The sequence below is a fragment of the Mycteria americana genome, chromosome 3, assembly GCF_035582795.1.
Source record: "Mycteria americana isolate JAX WOST 10 ecotype Jacksonville Zoo and Gardens chromosome 3, USCA_MyAme_1.0, whole genome shotgun sequence".
In the NCBI taxonomy this organism is placed as follows: Eukaryota; Metazoa; Chordata; class Aves; order Ciconiiformes; family Ciconiidae; genus Mycteria; species Mycteria americana.
Genome location: NC_134367.1, coordinates 53004283 through 53023471, shown reverse-complemented (window position 1 = coordinate 53023471; position 19189 = coordinate 53004283). Strand labels below are relative to the sequence as shown.

At 35.7% G+C, this 19189-nt stretch overlaps 1 protein-coding gene across 1 annotated transcript in view; it reads right to left on the bottom strand.

Moving 5' to 3' along the window:
- The window catches only part of SLC16A10 (solute carrier family 16 member 10), a 79933-nt gene that overhangs the window by 21623 nt on the left and 39121 nt on the right, over positions 1-19189 (bottom strand). The window contains exons 2-3 of the mRNA XM_075498562.1: positions 12479-12623; positions 8568-9006 (exon numbers count right to left, since the gene is read on the bottom strand). Of these exons, the coding sequence (XP_075354677.1) occupies positions 8568-9006; positions 12479-12623 (584 nt within the window). The remainder of the gene's footprint in view (positions 1-8567; positions 9007-12478; positions 12624-19189) is intronic.

Below are 19189 nucleotides of genomic sequence, written 5' to 3'. Positions count from 1 at the left end.
AACTGTGGGTACAGAGGATCTCATGAGAGCTTGGTTCTTCATTTCTCCAAGTTGATTGCACAGGAAGACAGTTTTTATTGGCACATGTTCTAGGGGGCAAAGGTTTAAACATTGAATTTGCTCAGCAGAATCGTATCTCTTATTAACAAAAACAAGGCACATCACTGATACAGAGCAAGAAATGGGTAGAGACAAGTCAAAATAGCTGGCTGGTAAAGAACAGAGCCGAAGGACAAATCATCCTGGTTCAATTTAAGAAGGCAGTCCAAGGTCATAAAACAGCTGTAGAATAGTTAAATCACATGAAGGCAAAGATCTTACACTATGGAGGGGAAAGGGGGGGAATCAAATCTGGCAACAAAAATCTGCAGCATATCAGCAAGTCCTCCTGCTCATGATGTTGTTTCTAAAGTGGAGGAAAAAAAAAGACGACTTTTCTTAGCTAAAGAACAGGAACAAAATGGATGTTCCAGCAAAAGATAGGAATTACAGACCAGTAGACAGCACTATCTTTTTGTCCAAGGACAGACTATGTGGGCACAGCACTAGACCGCACAACTTTAAAGTAACAAACAGAAGGTCTGGAGACAGACTAAGCCACACAGAGGACAGACGAATATTTATCTGAGCTGTCTGATTTTGTGATGCAGCCTAGAAAATGAGTTTGTTTATATGCATTAAAAAGTTCTTATGACTCAAAGTACTTTACAGAGATTCCAACCATCTCCATGCCCCTCCGAGGAATAAAAATGTGTCTTGTTAGGATGGTGAAGATTTTGAATGCAGTTTAGCTTCCATCTGAGAAGCAGACTGCCTAAATGATTTAGCCTTTAAGTGCCCATCATCTGTTCTGATGAGATATATCTGAAATGCATTGCTTTAAAGCTTCCCTATGCAGCAGAAGGACCATGACCTTTCTCTTTGATAACAGAAAATACAACTGCAGTATTGTGCGTAGCTATCTTTAAGCCCAGAGATTGTCCAGAGAACAGATTCATGAGTTCTTAAAGACAGTTTACATACTGAGGGCACTGTATCTGTCACTAAAACTAGTGAGCTTCCCGCAGTGAACTAGTTGCCCTGGATGTCAAAAGGAGGCCCCTCACAGACACTTACTAAACTCTTCCAGAATTTCAAGAAGGCAGAAGCCTACATATAAAAAATACCTGCCTGTGGAACAGGCCAACCTTTAACAGCCCATATGTGATCACAGATGTAGCCTGGCATGTGGCACAATGTACATTTTCACTGTTGTGTTTTGATCTGGAAGCCTGAACAGGCTCTAGAACTTATTACAAGAGAGGTACACACCTGCAAATGTGGAAACCAAAGAGGCCACCATAACCTTCATTATGCCAAGGGAAAAGGTTTGACTTCCAAGGGTTTAAAAACCCTACTGAGCTCTTTGATCAGGTCTGTAAATATTTCACCACTAAATATTTTCTGTAGAGAACTTCTGTCTCTATTAGTCAGCTACCTCAAAGACCTGGATTAAAATCCTCCAGGCTGTCAATAATTCAAATGACAAGGGCTCTGGTATTGTTAATGGTTTTGACCTAACACAAGCTAAGGAACTTCACACATGTGGTAATGTAATGGAAATCTTGAATTCTAAAAGTTAAGACATAAGAACCAGTCTCTCAATTACATTTAACTTCAGTTTGCAGATGAACAGGTTTCCCCAAACCTATTCTTTTTTGGAGATGAAAGTGAGTAATTTCCTATTTCCCAGGAAACTTCCTATTGTAAAAGATATCATTGGAAAGACAGCTGAAAGCCCATGGGAGGTAACGAATAGGAAACAAACTGAACTGGAAGGATTATCCAGATGAAAGAAAGCCCAAGATGACTAGGCATGCTGGGTAATGCTGACTCAAATGCTCAAAACAGGCCAAGTGGTCTCCAAAGGATAACACAGCAAGGCACTCAATCTGTCACAGCTGTTTGTGGACTGAGCAGAGCAGGGGATTACTGGCCTGGTAAGAATGCTTGTCATTACTGGCACTTCTTCCCAGCCATTCCTAAGGTCTATAAAAAGAGAAGGCAGCTAAACTGATTACCTTCATGTAACATATAATACCGTGGGAAGCAAGGAATCTCCTCCAAATTCTTCCAAGCATAGTATATTCCTTGTTTTCATACAGCAAAGCACAGCACCACAGAGGACATACACACTACGAGGTATTTTTATTTCCTAGTGAAAAACAGCTACACAGTGTCCACTGCTGGCAGCTAGGCTTATTTAGAGGCTAAACCTTCACTTCATTGTTACAAAGTTTGCCCAAGAATCTGAAAAAGCAGTTTCCCAGCAGAGCCAGTGAATCTCATATTTTCAAATAAGATGCCAGCAGAGCCTGAGAGTCTGTACCTAACAGTGGTCCTGGGGCTACTCTATCTTTTTGGAATACCTTTTAGCTGGCCAGCTGCTTGGAAGCCTCTGCTTTTCATTGTGAGATGCATTTTCTTTTCCAGTACAGCTGATGAAAATCTTAGAGCAGAGTCCAAGGTGATGCTTTGTTTCTCAGTGGCAGTTTCTAGAATCTGAGGCAGTATCTACCCATTTTTTCCAAGCATTAAGTCTGCAGTCTCACTTCCCTGTTCCTTGGAGGTCCAGCTGAACCTATTCTTTGTACATGCAGATTCAGAGAAGCAATGAGACACTGAATCTTCAGTATCTGTCTACAGAGGAGAATAAATCCAGTATTTAAATCTGTCTCCTAAGACAGATTCTCCCAAGGAAGTTGTTGGAAAAAAATGGCCAGGCACACAACATTTTTTCATGTCTTAAACATAAAGCACACAGACACAGAACACATGCACTCCACATAGCTACTGCTAACCAAAAATCTCTACATATGCAAGTGTGTCCCCATCATGGAATATGAACATTGATAAGCATCAAAAGTCAGATTTACGCAGTAAATTAAGAAACGGGCAGCAAAGCAGGGTCAGAAATATTGAAATCTATTTTTCCTGAGCTATTCTGAAGTTTTAAGAGTATAGTCAGTGTAATGGTAGCTTTCACATTGCTTATCAATTAATGGGTAGCTTTGTATACAAGCCTATAACCATATTTAAACAACAAGCCTAATTTTCAAATAGATCTAGCCATTCTTTAAGAGTATGTATATCTTTACAAAAAGATTTAGACTTAGAAAGGTAAACTTTATCAATACACATTTTTATTGCATTGTTTACCATCCAGTTGCTTTTTTAGAAGTAAAACATGTAATAAATATTTGCACTATTTTGTTCAACTATCCAGTTGTTCAGTTCAGTTTTTTATCCTGCATGGTGTCAAACACTATAAATAAGACAGGACCTATCACCAGCAAGAGTCATGTAATAAAAGTAACTGCTAAATCAAACCATGTCCCAAGACAAATTACCACAGAACCTTAGTAGTGACCTTAGTCACTGCTTAGAAAACACTAAGCAGTGACAACATCCATTTTAAGCAGTATTTCTTTTTACCCTGCTAAATAAAGCACAAAAAGCAACAGCATATCTTTTAAACTACATAACCTGTGGCCTTGTATCAAATTTTAACAGAATTGACCTCACAAGCTCATAAGAATTAAGGATGTATGATCCTGATTAAGTACATACTTTTTAAAGGGTAAGAGAGAACAGCACTAAACACTTAACATTAGACTGTGATTCCTGAAAAATGGAAGTTCTCTGTTTATTAGCAGAACAAGCACAGGACAAGAAGTGGCACAGAGACTAGGTATACTTTCTTTCAAATATACTTAATATTCAAATACACTTACTTATTTCCTTGTGAGATAGTCCTTATGAAAAACAACGTGGGGAGAGTGTTTTGCATTAATCTGACAGATTTCTGTTGTGGACTCACAATTTAAACCTGAATGGACTAAACTAGTTTTTTATTTGGCTATTTGCCTATTTTAGAGAGACCTCACAAGAAAAAACTCTTAATCACTGCAGTTTAGACTGGATTTAAAATTGAGGGGAATAACAACCATTTGATTTAGTAATCCTATGAATTATCAGTTTGTCATTGAACAATATGAATTAATGCTAAAAGTATATAATAAAATTAAGTCAAAACCTATTTATAGTATTTCTCCCAACCCAATTCCCCAAAAATCACAGGGAATGGAACACCTACTAATGGAATTTGAGACCAATTCAACTGGGATAAGACAAGCTCTCCCCTTCTGGTTATCCTCTACAAAGGCCAAAAGGAACATGATGCCTATTTCGCATACAGCTGATATCTACCAGTCAAGGACTGGTAATTCTTGCCAGCTCCTTGATATGAATCCTATCTAGCATGCCATATAATTCATTTGTTGATTTGTTTCATTTTAGTTAGAGCCTAGTTCATGAGCAGGTTATTTTCTCTGGTTTTAACGACTTTTACTCTATCTAGCAAATACAGTGCAGCTGGTTGAAATTGCTAAGACCTGGCTAACTCTATTATTCCAAAGCCCAAAATGAGCTTTTATTTCTTTCTTACTACAAGTTTCACAACATGCATCCTCCTTTCCAATACGCTTCAGAAAACACAAGAGAGACAAACAGAAATCAGGGCTGGCCTCAGAAGCACTCAAGAGACCCTGCCTGGGACCTTAGGAGCTCCTCTGCTGTGCCAAGCCGGCAGACAGCAGCTGATGTGCAGTGACTAGAGCACACCAAGTCTGCAACTTCCAGCTACCATGGACCTGAGTGGTGACACACAACCCTAACCAGCAGGGCCTGTGGCACCTGTGTTTCATCACATGGTCAAGGGCACCCAACACTGGCAGAAACTGCCTTTCCAGGTGGGAAAAATTGGACTTGATAAGTACAGGAAACAGGTCTGAGGGCTAAGGGAAGAGTTGTAGGCATGAGACTCCATGTATAAGTGGTTTTTCTTAGGGCACTTGCAACCAGCATCCCATTCTAGCAGTCTGGCTATTGTCAGCCAACCCTAATGGTGGGGAAATTTCAGAAGTTTTAGCATAACAAAAGCTGTCACTTGTCCAGGTATCATATCCCTTTTCCAGTATCTCTACAATTTTAAAAATACAGTAAACAATCGAACAATAGTAACTTTCATTTTTCCTCAACTTTCAAGCTGAGGAAAGTAATGTCTGGTTTGGTAGGTGTACAAGCAAAGAGTTATTTTTTCTTATAGCCTTTGACTTATCTGGAAGTACGTACTTTTATGTACTTCCAGAAGTACATAAAATGTGTTTTTTATCAAAAGCAGACAAAACTAGGACAAAAAAATTCCAGAGCTATCTACTGGAGTTGAAGTATCTGTGCTGAAGGGCAGAATCCATGCTGTTCCTTCATAAACACTGATCTATTCACTTTCTCAAATACAGAACCACAGAGACTTCCTAAGGCTTTAAATAGTCCCCCCAGCATACATCATTCCCCACCAGCAATAAATGCTATGGTTCTTCACTTAGTCATGTTTTCATAAAAATAAATAACCTCTTTCAATTAAAAATATTTTTCCTTCTTTTTGAAATTATTAACTTTGAGTTAGAGGGATGTGCATTTGTTTAGATCTAAAAGCAGACCTAAATTCTTGAATGAGTTTAGGTTTATGTAGAAATAATTACAGAAATGGTGGCTTTAGCTGCAAGATCACTTCATTCTTTAAGCCCCAAGCAGCAAGTTTACTGTTACTCCTATGACTGCATCCTCCAACCCAGCGATTCAAACGCCTGCTTCCTGTCACAAAGATTTTTGCTACTGAGGATACATCCATCCTTGGTAATCACATACAAAATAATTATAAAATAATCTTAAATATATGACCTGCAGGTATTAAGCTCTTTTCATCCTGATCGCTTATCCAAGACTGAAGGTTAGAAAAATCTTATACATTCTGGAAGTGGAAATACTGCTATTTATTTCGAGTTTTAGTTTTCCATTTCAACATCAGTAAAGCCAGCGATTATTTTATTAAACTATTTGTATATCAAGCTTTCTGAAAGATTAATGAGCACTTACATAGTACTTAATGGACCATATACATAAGCAAACAGAAATCTGACATTGATGGGACCTACATAGTTCCTTTATCAGTATAAACACGTGAAATTTTATTCCAGTTCATACTGTTTCTTACCATCCCTATCATACTCACTGATCAAAGTTTGGTTTAGGCTTTAAATATTTCAGAGTATGGTCAAGAGTCCTGGGTACATAACGCAAGTTAAGTAGTACCTCAATCCTCCATGGATTCTTTGTGTATATTGAAAGGTACTCAAATTAAATTTTGGATAGAAATCTGAATCATAAATAAGCAGATGTTTTAAAAGATTAAAAGAAAAAAGATAAAGCTATTTTCCATTTAATAATGCTATCTGCAAAGCCAAGAATGAAAGCTAAGCTTCTTGTTTAGAATGGTTTTATTTAAAAGTAGTAGGAGCTTACTATATATTGTTTAAGAAGGTTTTCCTCTCTGGTTTACAGGACGACCAGAGAATTACACAGTAAAACTGAGTATTTAGAGACAAATCATTAAAGAAAAACTTGTGCATTTCAGGAGGGGGTTTTGGTAATAAAACTTATCAGTGAAGAGTTCCTAAGGGCTGGTGAAGCTTCCCCTCTCAAAAGTGGCATACAAAGCAAACTGACTACCATTGAAGATTTTATGTCATAAATAGTTAATCTTTATGGTTCCTCTGAAACTCTGAGCAAAAAAAAGGCTGGAATTTAAATCTCTTAGTATAATTTTAATATTATCTTTAACATATTAGATTCTAACTGTACTTTGGAATAGTTTTATAGTGTTATCAAACATTATATTAGAAACAGCCTTGATCAAGTTGTTTTCCTGTACTGGAGCTGTATTTCATAATTAGAATTTGTGCCAATCTGATATGGGGTGAAAAAAAGCACTCAACAGGAGTGAAAGCACACTATAAAAAGAAAAATTATATAATAAAAAAGATACAAAGGGTTTTGTCCTCTACAAGTCGACCAGCACCTTTAGTCCAATCTAGAAACAAGAAGCATTCGCACAAGCGTCTTGGTAAAAAATTACAAGCTTTTTGTTAAATAAAGGTATTTTAGAGGTTCTATGTGACTGCTTGTATAGCCTTGTTCTTCAGTTCTCTGCAAGTGTTAATGATCATTTACAATCTATCCAATAGCTTTCTCTACAACACTTCCCTTCTACTCTTCTAAAGACTTTTGTTTCAAAACATCTCTACAAAACTTATGGGGAAATAACTTAAGATGTCACAATAGCTTAGTCATCCGATTGTACAGTTCTTTGAAATAGTCTAAGTGTTATAGAATAAGATCTACACAATTAAAAACTAAGTAATAAGAACTAGCCATGAATGAAAGTCAGTTTATGGCTGCTCAAAAACAAACCAGCCCCCACCCTAAGGTAATTTTTAAAATAAATATCTGATGCAGAGTCAGTAATCTAATGAATGTATTACCAGAAAGCAGTGACACCACTTGCTATATTGCATACAAACCTGTGGGCTTTTAAGGAGTTGAAAATTTTTGACAAAATTCAAGACATTATCATTAATCTTACTGTTCTATCATGGATGAATAATAAATATTAATATGATCCTTCTGCCTTTGTAGTGGGTACTAGTTCTACTAGTTCATGCTCTTTATCAAATACTCTTGAATAAGAGGATGTGTAATGGTCTAAATAGAGCATCCCAGTGCAGGTTGTGGGCTTTTTTTTTTCCCCCCCTTTCCCTTTTAAGCCTTTTGGTTTGCACCACTTCAGTTTAGACAGCACCACCAGGAAGCCATTCAAAAATAATTCACCATTTAAGTAAGTAGTGCAATGAGTGCCAGCCAGATACATTTCATGTAATGCATCTCCCAGTTGCATCAAAATTTCTTAGAGTAACTATATACTACAGAAAAAAAAATTCTGCTAGGGAAACAAATTAACTTTAGTACATGTATAAGAAATGGCTGATTGACAGCTTCCCTATCATCAGAAGCTAAAGCTCTGTCAGTTACTGTAGACAGCAATAAAAACCAGATGAATTGGCAGCTAGAAGTATTACATAACAGGATATTAGTCCTGTAGTGGTAAACTAAAAACCTAAAGTTTGAGAGACAGAAAAATCCAAGTATTTTGCTTTTAATAAACCTGGAAAATGGTCAATAAAATATACCCTAAAAATGCACATTTTAACAAATATACCTCAATTTAAAGGAACAAAAATTAGAAGTTTTACCAGTTTTCTGTTATTTACTCCTTCCATTATTCCTCTGAAATGGACAAATATCATTGGCAATGCATGCAGCTGAGTACCAAAATAGATAATTCTCTTTGGAATAGTACAGAATATTTTTCAAATGTCTCTTTTCATGTTTAAAGTATTTTAAACCTTAGATTGAGAACAAGGAACTAAAATTTTAACTGGCTCAACTAATAGTTCTGATTAGAGCCCTCTTTTAATCGGACAACATCAAAATTAATTTCATGTTTCTCCCCAACACAACTTGCACTTTAAATACTGCTTCCTATCACCAATCATTTTCTTTGTCCACAACACAAAGGGAAATAGCTATAGTTTTAAATACATCATATGTAGGAAGAAACGTGCACTTACCAAGTGAACATAAGGCACAAAGTATCCAAAAAGTGCAGCTGGGATCCCAAAAGCCCAGATTCGGTAACTGAGAACTTTAAAAACAGAGAAATTGCAAATCTTTTTTTCAGAAGGAAATCTGAACTTTCCCTTCTTTCCTCCCTCCTTGTCTTTGGTGTTGAAAACAAGGGGTTTGTATGTAAAGCCAGCCAGGAACAGAATAAACATAAGGATGCACAGGACCCGCAAGGTGTTGTATAGGCCAACAGAATCGATCAAAACTCTCAAGAGGAAGGGCAGTGACACGGTGAACAAGCTGCTGCCTGCAGTGACAATGCCATTCACTAGTCCAAGGCGTTTCTTGAAATAGTGCCCGAGAATGACCAAGGATGGCTGGTATGCAAATGAGCAGCCACAGGCAAATAAGACTCCATAGGTGAAATATAGAGGTTCAATGGTGCTATATCAAAAGAAAAAAGAAAAAATCATTAGTGTTTTGTACAACACTGTATGCTCACATTCACCTACCATATGCAAGACAGTTTTTCAATGAATTGACATATTTACAGAAGTGCGTTAAGAGTTTGTATGTACTTATAGTTGAAATACACTGTGTCAGCTTAATTCAGCAATTATTCTATTTTCTTCCACTGAAAATTTCATAGAATTCACTGAACAGGTAAAAAAAGCAAAATTATATTTCAGTATAATTACACCAAATAGTCTGGCTAAAAAAGTTTTAAAAATCATTGTCAGGGTGAATAAGCCAAATATAAGTTCAACCATTGCTGGGGTTTTGGGTTTTTCTTTTCCAAAGAAAATTATATTGGTTTGATTTACACATTTCTTCACTGTGCTAACAGTTCTAATGCAATACTGAACACTCCTCATGAATCCAGAAAAATTAAGTATTTACATAGTTTATTATGAAAATACAATAGCAAAAGTAGTAAACATCATTAATAATGAAAAATAAAACAAAAATACTGTCAAGTTTTGGTAATATAATGTATTATTAGCAAATTATGGACTTTTTAGGTATTAATTTTTTTAGACAAATAATCCCTTTTATTAAATATTCTAAATTCAGTGTTTTGATCCAGACATTGGATATGCTAAGAAAGAAATAGGAAAAAACATCAATAAAGAATGAAACATTTCAGCTCATATTAAGGAGGATCTTCATCACAAGGTTCTCTACTATTACCATCTACTATACAACTGAAATGAAGCAGAGCCATTGTATTAGATCACAGGCAGACATGTGACATTAAAAGGTACTTGTGCAAGAATTCTTAACAGTATGAAGTAACAGTGTTAGTATAATTAAATTAGTATTATAGCATTAATAAGTCAAAGGAAACATTTTTTACATTTAGATGAAGGAGGCGATGTGTGAGAAATGTTTTTATACAAGATTTCTGAGGTGGCACATGATGATTTATTTATTTTTTAAAAAAAAATACTATGTTTTCAATGAACCATGGGCTTTTTTCTATCAGCTAACACGTGCTTTTAAAGCAGTTATAGAAAACCATTTAACCTGTTAGCCAATATGTTAACTTTTTTTAAGGAGTATGAATGTTTTATGTAGTGCTTTTCATGGTAGGATGTTACCTGCCAGCATCCCTCTATACCAAAACACACTCTGCAAGCTTCCCATGCAGTTACAGAAATTCTTAGAAAACAGTATTTGACTAAAAAAGGTCTCACACCAGGAACCCTGGTTTTGTGTATTATTGTGAAAAAGAATATTTGTGTAACATAATATTGTTGCTTTCTACATTAAACTATCGATTTCTAAAACTGATTATACACAAGGTAAGCCAGCAGAAACAACATAAGGGGGAAGACTGGTTACCTTTATCAATGGAAAATAACCAGGAAAAATAAAAACAGAAGTTATAAAATGAGAGGAGGAACATAATACAGTAAGGACAGAGCAGTTCTGCTTCCATCTGTAGATTCATTCAAAGAGCCTGTAGCACAACATACATACTAAAATATTTTCCTGCATTACAAATACTCTCACATCTCAGCTTCCTAAGAGATAAAATTTATATTAAGAAATCGGTATGTAACAAAAGCAGTAACTCATTTACATTTACTTACTGTACAATATTTTACTTTTAGAACATTGACTTCTATCTGAACTATACTCCCTCAAGTAACTGATAACATCATAGGCATAAATTATTTTAGCATAGGTAACATAATGAAACACCAAGAATGCACATTAACATGGCATGTACTCTAACAAGAATTCACCTCTCCCTTCAAAGTGCTCCTCAAATTCTAAAACAAAATTCAAATAAGCTAAAATATTTTTGAAACCTTTACAAAATAACTTCCTTTTGCATGCCTCTTCTGTGCCCTTGTTCCATTGGATATGAGGGAAACAAGGATGATACCATTTTGTTCAAAGGAAGAAAACATCTTTCCTTTATCAAGACGTTTAATTTATAATAACAAGACTGTTTTAGTATTCATCACTTAACATACTACTGGGAAGCAAGGAGGAAGAAAGACTTTTCCAAGATGCGTTCTTTTAGTTTTTACCTCACCTGTGGTAACAAGCCTTTTAAAACGTATCAGGAAGTGGGGGGTTTGTGTGTTTGCTTTAATAAAATGAATTAAGCAAAATATTTGCACTTGGCTTAACCAAAAAATAAAATAAAAAACATAAACTTGCTCATGTAACAAGAAAACAAAGCTTTCTTTTTCCCATAAATAAAAGTTATTCCACAAATAAATATAAACACTAGTCTCAGTACTTAAGACAGAACTATTTGTCTTCTCTTTCTATAAATTTGTAGATATGTTTTCACATTAGGGGACATACGCCCAAACTAGACTTATTAGCTCAGGCATAGTGCCACACAGCATGGATATTCATCCATCCAGATCACAGCCAGCTCACATCTATCTGGTTCAGAGTACAGGGAAAGAAAACACATTTTCACAAGCCTGTCTGCACAGATACATTTTCACCTATGTAAAAAACTCTTCTGAATTTTGCTTTTGATTATTCCTGTACTTACTCTGCTAAGGGCGAGGGTGGGGGATCAGACTGAGAACTAGAGGTAACTATGCCTTTTTTTTCCTGCTACTTCTTACCCTATCTTCACTAAACAATTTCTGCTGATGACTAGAATAAGTGAGTAAATTTCCTGTTTCCTCATCTTCTATTGGGCATGTCCAACAAATCAGCTGCTCTTGAACTTCTTAGGATTTATTCTGCAAAAGTTACAAAAATGTACAAAATGAAGTGTAACATGGAGAAAAAAAGCACTCAGCTACTGTTCAAGTTTTTTCAATACCACAAGAACAAACTGAGATTTTCTTAATAACGCCAAAAAGCCCTAAGTATGTCATTATACCAAGGTTTTTCACTATCTCTGTGTTTGGCAATTGGACCAGTAAGAATAGAAGAAAACATCAAGTTTTACTAGAACATTAACACCTTCCTGGAGGTCCTATACTGCATATTTATCAAAATTAAAACAGTGTTTTAAAAGCAAATTGAGGGGATGGGGCAGGGGGGGAAGACAGAAACAATTTTTATGTACCTGCTAAAACACAGCATACATCAAGCAAACATACAACAAGTTTATCCAGGATAACACTGTTGATCTTATAGCATTAGTATTGCTGTTGATACATTTATACATAGTGGTTCCTGTTAAACAGGGAGTGCTGTTATGAGGTTATATTATATTTTTAAAATTACTTTTGAAGTTGAAAGTACCACTTGAGAGTTTTCACAAGTCATAGTTAGAAAGACAAAAACAAATAAAACAAGTTTTCTACTCTAACAGATAATATAAAGTAGCACTGCTTACTCCTTCATATTCTGTTGATAGGATCAGCATTGCCTCTACACTGTAAAATTGATAAAATACTTCAAATGTAAAGAAAAGAATTTTTTTTACCTTACAAAAGAACTTGAAAGGAGTCCAGCAAACCCTACTGCAGCTCCAATAACAGCTACTTTTCGACAACCAAACAGGTCTGTGAATATGCTGACTATTGGAGAACAGAAGAAGACCATCCCCATAGAAAGAGAGTTCACCCATGCTGCAAAATAGAAAAAGACAGCATTTTAGAAGACCAAATGATTTAAGCTTTCAACTAGTATTTATTTTAGTTCAGCAACACAAATCTTAGATAAAAGCTGGGTAACAATTAGATAACTATTTTAAAAATATTTAAATACATTTTAAAATATATCACAGAATCACAGAATCGTATAGGTTGGAAAAGACCTTTAAGATCATCGAGTCCAACCATAAACCTAACACTACCAAGACCACCACTATACCATGTCCCTAAGCACCTCATCCAAACGTCTTTTAAATACCTCCAGGGATGGAGGTATTTATTTACCTAACATGGTAAAAAAAGCCTGACCAATTTACATAATCAACTAATTTAGACTTTATCAGCTCAACAAATGCAATTAGCTATAGACGTTATTATTACTTTTACTTTTTAAAAAAAAAAAAAATGCAATTATTCTTCCAGTAACCAACCTAATATTCAAACTGATGACTAGGCCATTAAAGATACCTTTGAGGTTCCATATCCATTCTGACATCAATTAGCACATTTCACTTGATTTAATTCTAGACTTGAATGAGTTTAAACGGCTAGGTTTGCTGAAAAAAATTAACAATTTTTTAACATAATTACATAGATCTAGATCATACTGAACATTATTAATGAGTAAACGAATAATAGGCTTTTATACTGTAACATACACACTAGAAATATGATTTCATTTTAAACTAAAATAACTTGAGCTAGTACAACCATTTCCATATATAATGGGAAAATATCACTACATCTGATACTGGTCCAGCTTTACAGACATTGTTAAAACTGTACTATGTTTATAAATGAGTCTTTAGATCCTTAAGATTCAGTTCAGGTGAGTACAGTAAAGTTTCAGCCACAAGTGTGGTTTTTATTCCAAGTGTACCAAAAATATCTTCAAATAACTTAGGTAGAAGAGAATTGAATTCATTTTAAATTAAAAGTCAACTTTCTGCTTCACTTCATACAGGTGTTCAGAACCACATCATTTACCTGTTATCATCTAATCATTCTTTCAAACATGCATTACTGATGTTACACCCAACAGTTCTCCCACGGCATAAAGGTAAATCAAGCTGCTGTAGCACAATAGGTACAACAAATATATTCAGGTGGGTAAATGTCCCCATCTATTTGGGAAAAAAAAAATTGATCTAAACAGGTAGTAGAAAAAGCTACTGATGCAAGATGCATTGGAAGAAATATTTTAACTTCTTTTTGAATTGTATGGAACATGAAAGAAGATGAATCTGTGTAACTGGAATTTTGTTTAGAATATCTTTCCTAAAGACACAGCTAGATAAACAATTGTGATTCAGTGATAAGGGCAAATAAAATTTTCTGGAAAAAATATAACCAAGAGACCTAATGAAGAATATTTGCAAGTATATCTATCAATACCAAGACTTACAATTAGTGTTGTTAAAGCACCAGTGAGCCCTACATATTGATGAAGACCCCATTGTGCAAGGCACTAAAGAAAACAGAGCAAAACAAACAAGCAAACAAAAAAAATATTTCTTCAAAGAGTTCACAATGTAAATGAAAGACAAAAGGGAACAGATGGCTAGAGAAAAACAGAAATGAGAGTACAAGAAATAAAACCTTTATTTTAGTGCAAACAATGATCTCAATGAACCATGACCTAACTGTTTGGAGCAAAGGGGGGGTGGGGGGTGGTATTAGGGTTTTTTTGACATGTGATAAATAGAATGGAGTTTCAAGGTGCATGGAGTGATGTACTTTTATGCCTATTTCCTGCATTTCCTGGGTATGACTAACCCAGACAAGATAGCCCTGCCAACCTTGCACCTCTGCAGCAGAAACATGAGCTGTATAAAGGGAGAGCACAAAAGACTAGGACAAACAAGGCCCCTGTGACACTGATTGAAAGGTAGAGACCAAATTTATGAAAGTTCTGTCCTTTCTCTTCCCTTGCAGTCAAGGAAGACTCAAATGCACCTTGGGTGTGGCAAAAGATGGAGATCTGTCCCATTTTACAGCCCAGATGTCTCCTGATGTTGCAAGACAACATTATACCAACTACAATTTGTAAGCAGGACTCAGATGGAGTAAATGCTCTCATACAGCCTGGAGACCAGCCAGTTGCAAAGCTTCTAAGAAGTTCAACTTCTACAAGACTCCTCATCTTTTTAGTTATCCTTCCCAGAGTGAGCTATATAGAGCCTGCAGTGCTACTGTCCAAAGGAAACTGCAAACACTAGAAAGTAGAATGTCCATGGCTTCCTGTTACCCCTCCAAATAAATGGTAGCTCCACCACCATGAACAGACCTCAGCATCTCTGCATGACTTGCAGGGCAGCACCAAGAATCACAGAGTACCTGTAACACCTGGGGTATCAGCAAGGCCAAGAGGAAAGGCAGCTAAGTCTTGAGAAGTGGTCATTATGAGACTCACTGTCATCAGATGGTGGTATGAAGGTACCAAGGAATGGCTGAACCTCCTGCCAGCCTTCCTGCCTAGGTATGAGAAGACACAAAGGCAACTGTGGCACTAGACAAGGCCACCAGAGATTACTGGTTATGAGAATCCAATCTCACACGGACAGGTACATGCACCCCGTTCATGGAGACAAACAGGTCAAGAAACTGGGCAACTGAAACAGAGTTTAAGTAGCTTGCATAAAGTCACAGGCTAAATTACTTCAGAGCCACAGATACAAGTCCAGCAGTCCTAATTTCCAGTTAGCACAGGCTGCGATTCAATTAGCATTCTCTTCAGTGAAATCAAATACTTTACAGTACTTTTTAATGGCTTATACAGCCAATAAAATAACTGGAATATAAAAGCCTGAAGTGAAAACATGCAGCTCAAATTACATTCAGTTAACGACATGCTGATTTTTTTCTCTTCGTGCTTCCAGGTACTAATGAAAGAAATATGCCTTTCTTATCACTTGATTCTCTCTTCTTTTTGTTACAGCAATGACAGGCAAAGCCTAAAAGAGAAGAAAGGTTCCCACTGATTTTCAACACAACAGACAGTTAAGAGGAAGGACAACGGCCTTATCTGAAGCATTTCAGAACAGCACTACGATCAAACTGCAGAATTGGGAGCCCATGCTTTACCAGTTATCTCCTTAATGGAAACCGGAGCCCTTTAAATTACAACTTTAATTTAATACGAGGCTCTTGGATCCTACAGAAATGTAACTTAGAGATGTTGTTGGCATGTCTTGTATGAACAGCTTTATTATTTAATGAAAAGAATGTACTTGACGTTTAACTTCACATGTATGTATAGTTCAAGAAAATTTACTATATTCATTCACCTTTTGTGAAGAAACCTAGCACCAAAAAGAATTAAGATATAAACAGAACAGCACACATGTAAATCGTTAACTTCCTTAAGGCAAATAATTCGTGCTGCAATATCTTGATCCTATGAAGAAATTGATGGCTATAGAATGTATTCAATAGATCCAAGTAATTTTCTATTTCACTTTGCTCAAGTAAGTTTTCAAGCGTTCTTACACTTTTCATTCAGTATGAAAAAAGGTACATGGAATTGTCTTCCACATTTTTTAAATAGAAATTACAACTGTCCCAAACAAGTAATATGAAAAATTACAAATGCAGCTTGCCAGAATAACGAGAGCTCTCTAGAGCAGTTATTACATATTAATTAGAACATTTCTCCTCCAGGCTATTGGCCGCTTTCCTGACCACAAGCTGGCTATATTCCAGAGCTGCTAATTCAGATACTAATACAGCACCTAACTGCTACATATAACTGCATTCATATTCATACCCAAAACATTTTGATTGCCATAGAAGAAAAGCTATTACTACTTTAAGGACTTAAACCTTCCTTAAGGCACTGGAAGTTAAGAATTAGCTCCTCAAAATGTGTAATTGCAGAATAACCAGTTTCCAAGCTTCCCCAGACGATGGAACAGAAGTTATCCTTAAGATAAAAATATCAGACCAGAGAGCCTATTGGTAGCATCTATACTGAAAAGTCTGTTTCTGTGCCATTGAAACACATAATAGATTACAAAAAAACCCAAACTTTATTATAACTAAAATTATTCCAAAATGAAAAGTCACAGCTACATGTTCTTTTCCTATCAGTTCACTACAAATGTATGTACTTCCGCTATAATCTGAGTATATGTTCTCATATTTCTTTAATTATTTCTCTGTTCAAAAGTCTATATCAATGAAACTATACCACATACTCCACAAATATGCTGCTGTTTTACCATGAGTTTTTAAAAATCAGCCTTATTTTAAAGTGTCTTTTGTCTTCAGCTATAAACATAGTATCTAATATCTGAGCATTCACAAAATCATTCCCATTGTCAGTTAGATTGTGTAATATATATTTATCTACCAAACTATGAACCAAGCTGTTCAATGTTTTAGTTCATTCTTTAGACTCAAGCACTAGGACTTATGAGACAACAGAAAAGAAAGCATTAATACGATATGGCATTGGAATGCTTTATCACACATAAATTTAAATAACGGCTACTCATCCATAGTATTCCTCTTTACAGTCAAATTTTTTCTATGCATTACAATAAGAATGTTATCAGTTTTATCCTCACAAGTGTCTTTCAAGACAAGTGATATGAGGCAAGTAAAGAGAAGAATATTTAAATTGACGTTTCAAAATCAACTAAAAAATATTTTGTTTCCCCACATTAAAAAAATCAGATGTGTGTTTGTGTAGCTCATGCAGCAAACCAAGGCAGCAGTAAAATTACAGTTCCCTGGATAGCTTGCAGAATAACCTGTTTGGCACTACACATACTAAGACAGAAGCACAGACTGTGGAAGTGAGAGCAAACTTTCTACGTTTAATATAACAGATTCTCATGTGCAAAGACCTATAGCTACACTGTTGTTTAAGCACTTGCAAAACAGACTGGCCAGCCATCCCCTAAACCAGTACCTCTGCTCACTGTCAGACATCCTTCCTAAAAATCAGTTCTCCTACCATCTCATTATATAACCAGTACAGTAGTTCACTCCGTACTACACTGCTAATACTTTTAAGTACAAACTATAATGATGCTGCATAATAAGAAATTCTTGCACTACCTCATAATGAACAGAAAGTACAGAATCAGAGAAACTGCTTCAGAGTCAATCTCTTGATTTATAAGATGGAAATAATACTTCTCTCATACTGAAGGTATGTGAAATTCTTGTTTTGTGGAAAGTATTCTACAAAGCAGCTTTCTAAGAAATAAATTATTTTAAAATGATTGTGTAAAATAAACAATATAGGACAAGTTATATGAATGGCAGATGTTTAAAAATGTTTCACTGTCTCACACTTAAAAGGTTTGTGCAGAAGTAGCCTATTACAATTAAACCATAATGCAGAGTTAATATAACTGCTTAAATAATGGCACTGAATTAACTTCCGAAAGCTCAACTTGAATATATTTAGGAGGGGTTTCCTTGTATTTTATAAAAATACTTGGAGAAAAGAGAAGGACAATAATTACAATATTAAAATCTTCATGCTTCCATTAAGTTATTAGTTATGATTTACGCAAGAATAAGGAAGCCTGTATGTACTCTCCGAGCCTCAAACCATTAACAGCTGAGGGACTTCCAAACCCAGGTTTTTTTTGTTTTTTCCTACTAAACGAATTTGGACATTACTTTTTTTTTCAGTGTATTTATCAATATTCTGGCGATTTCTCCTCCATGAACTGCCATCCTCTCCTGGAACACTTAGACATTTTTCAGCATCTGCTACATGTTACAGCAAACTACTCTATAACTCAACTATGGGCTGTGTGAAGGACCTCCACTTCTATTATGGCCATTTACATATAAGGATATTCTCTTCAGCAAAGCAGAAGATTGGCTTCCATAACAAGATTTGTTATGAGTGTAGCTTGGGAATTTGAGAGATCCTGTTTTGGAAGAAACAGAAGTGGTTGTTCAAAGTTACTTCTGGAGATAATTTGCTCGTCTCCAGCTAGTATTAATAATTCCTTGCCTGCATAATCACATTTACATGGCATTTATTTTTAAGAACAAAAGAATTGTAATACAGTGTACATCAAAGACTGATTTAGCCGAGTATCCTGTTTCTGACCACCACAAAATACTCAAAGAATATTTGAAAGAGAGCTAGCATCCTGCAATACTTTTTCCCTGGCTATGTCCTCCCAACATCCAGCAAGAAGCAGCTTAGAAACCTCCTAAGCAGAAAGTTGCATCTAACCATTCTTCAAGAACATTTAGTTCCATCAATATTACTTTGGCTTCACTGCATTTTATTTGTAATCAGTTACAGAACATGCTCAGGCACCAGCACCACATAAAAAATAAACTCCCCTTTGTTTTGAACCTGCTCATACTTTAATGCCTCTGCTGTAAGAAATACGAACTAATCATCCCTGCTAAACTTTCTCTTGCAACCTATGATTTTATATGCCTTTATCAGATCTGTTCATACTAGTTTCTTCTCCAAAGTACGGCATCTTTTTGACTTAGTCTGTCTTTGTACAGAAGATATACTTTTCCCTCTCCCCCCTTTATATTTAATGTAATTGTAT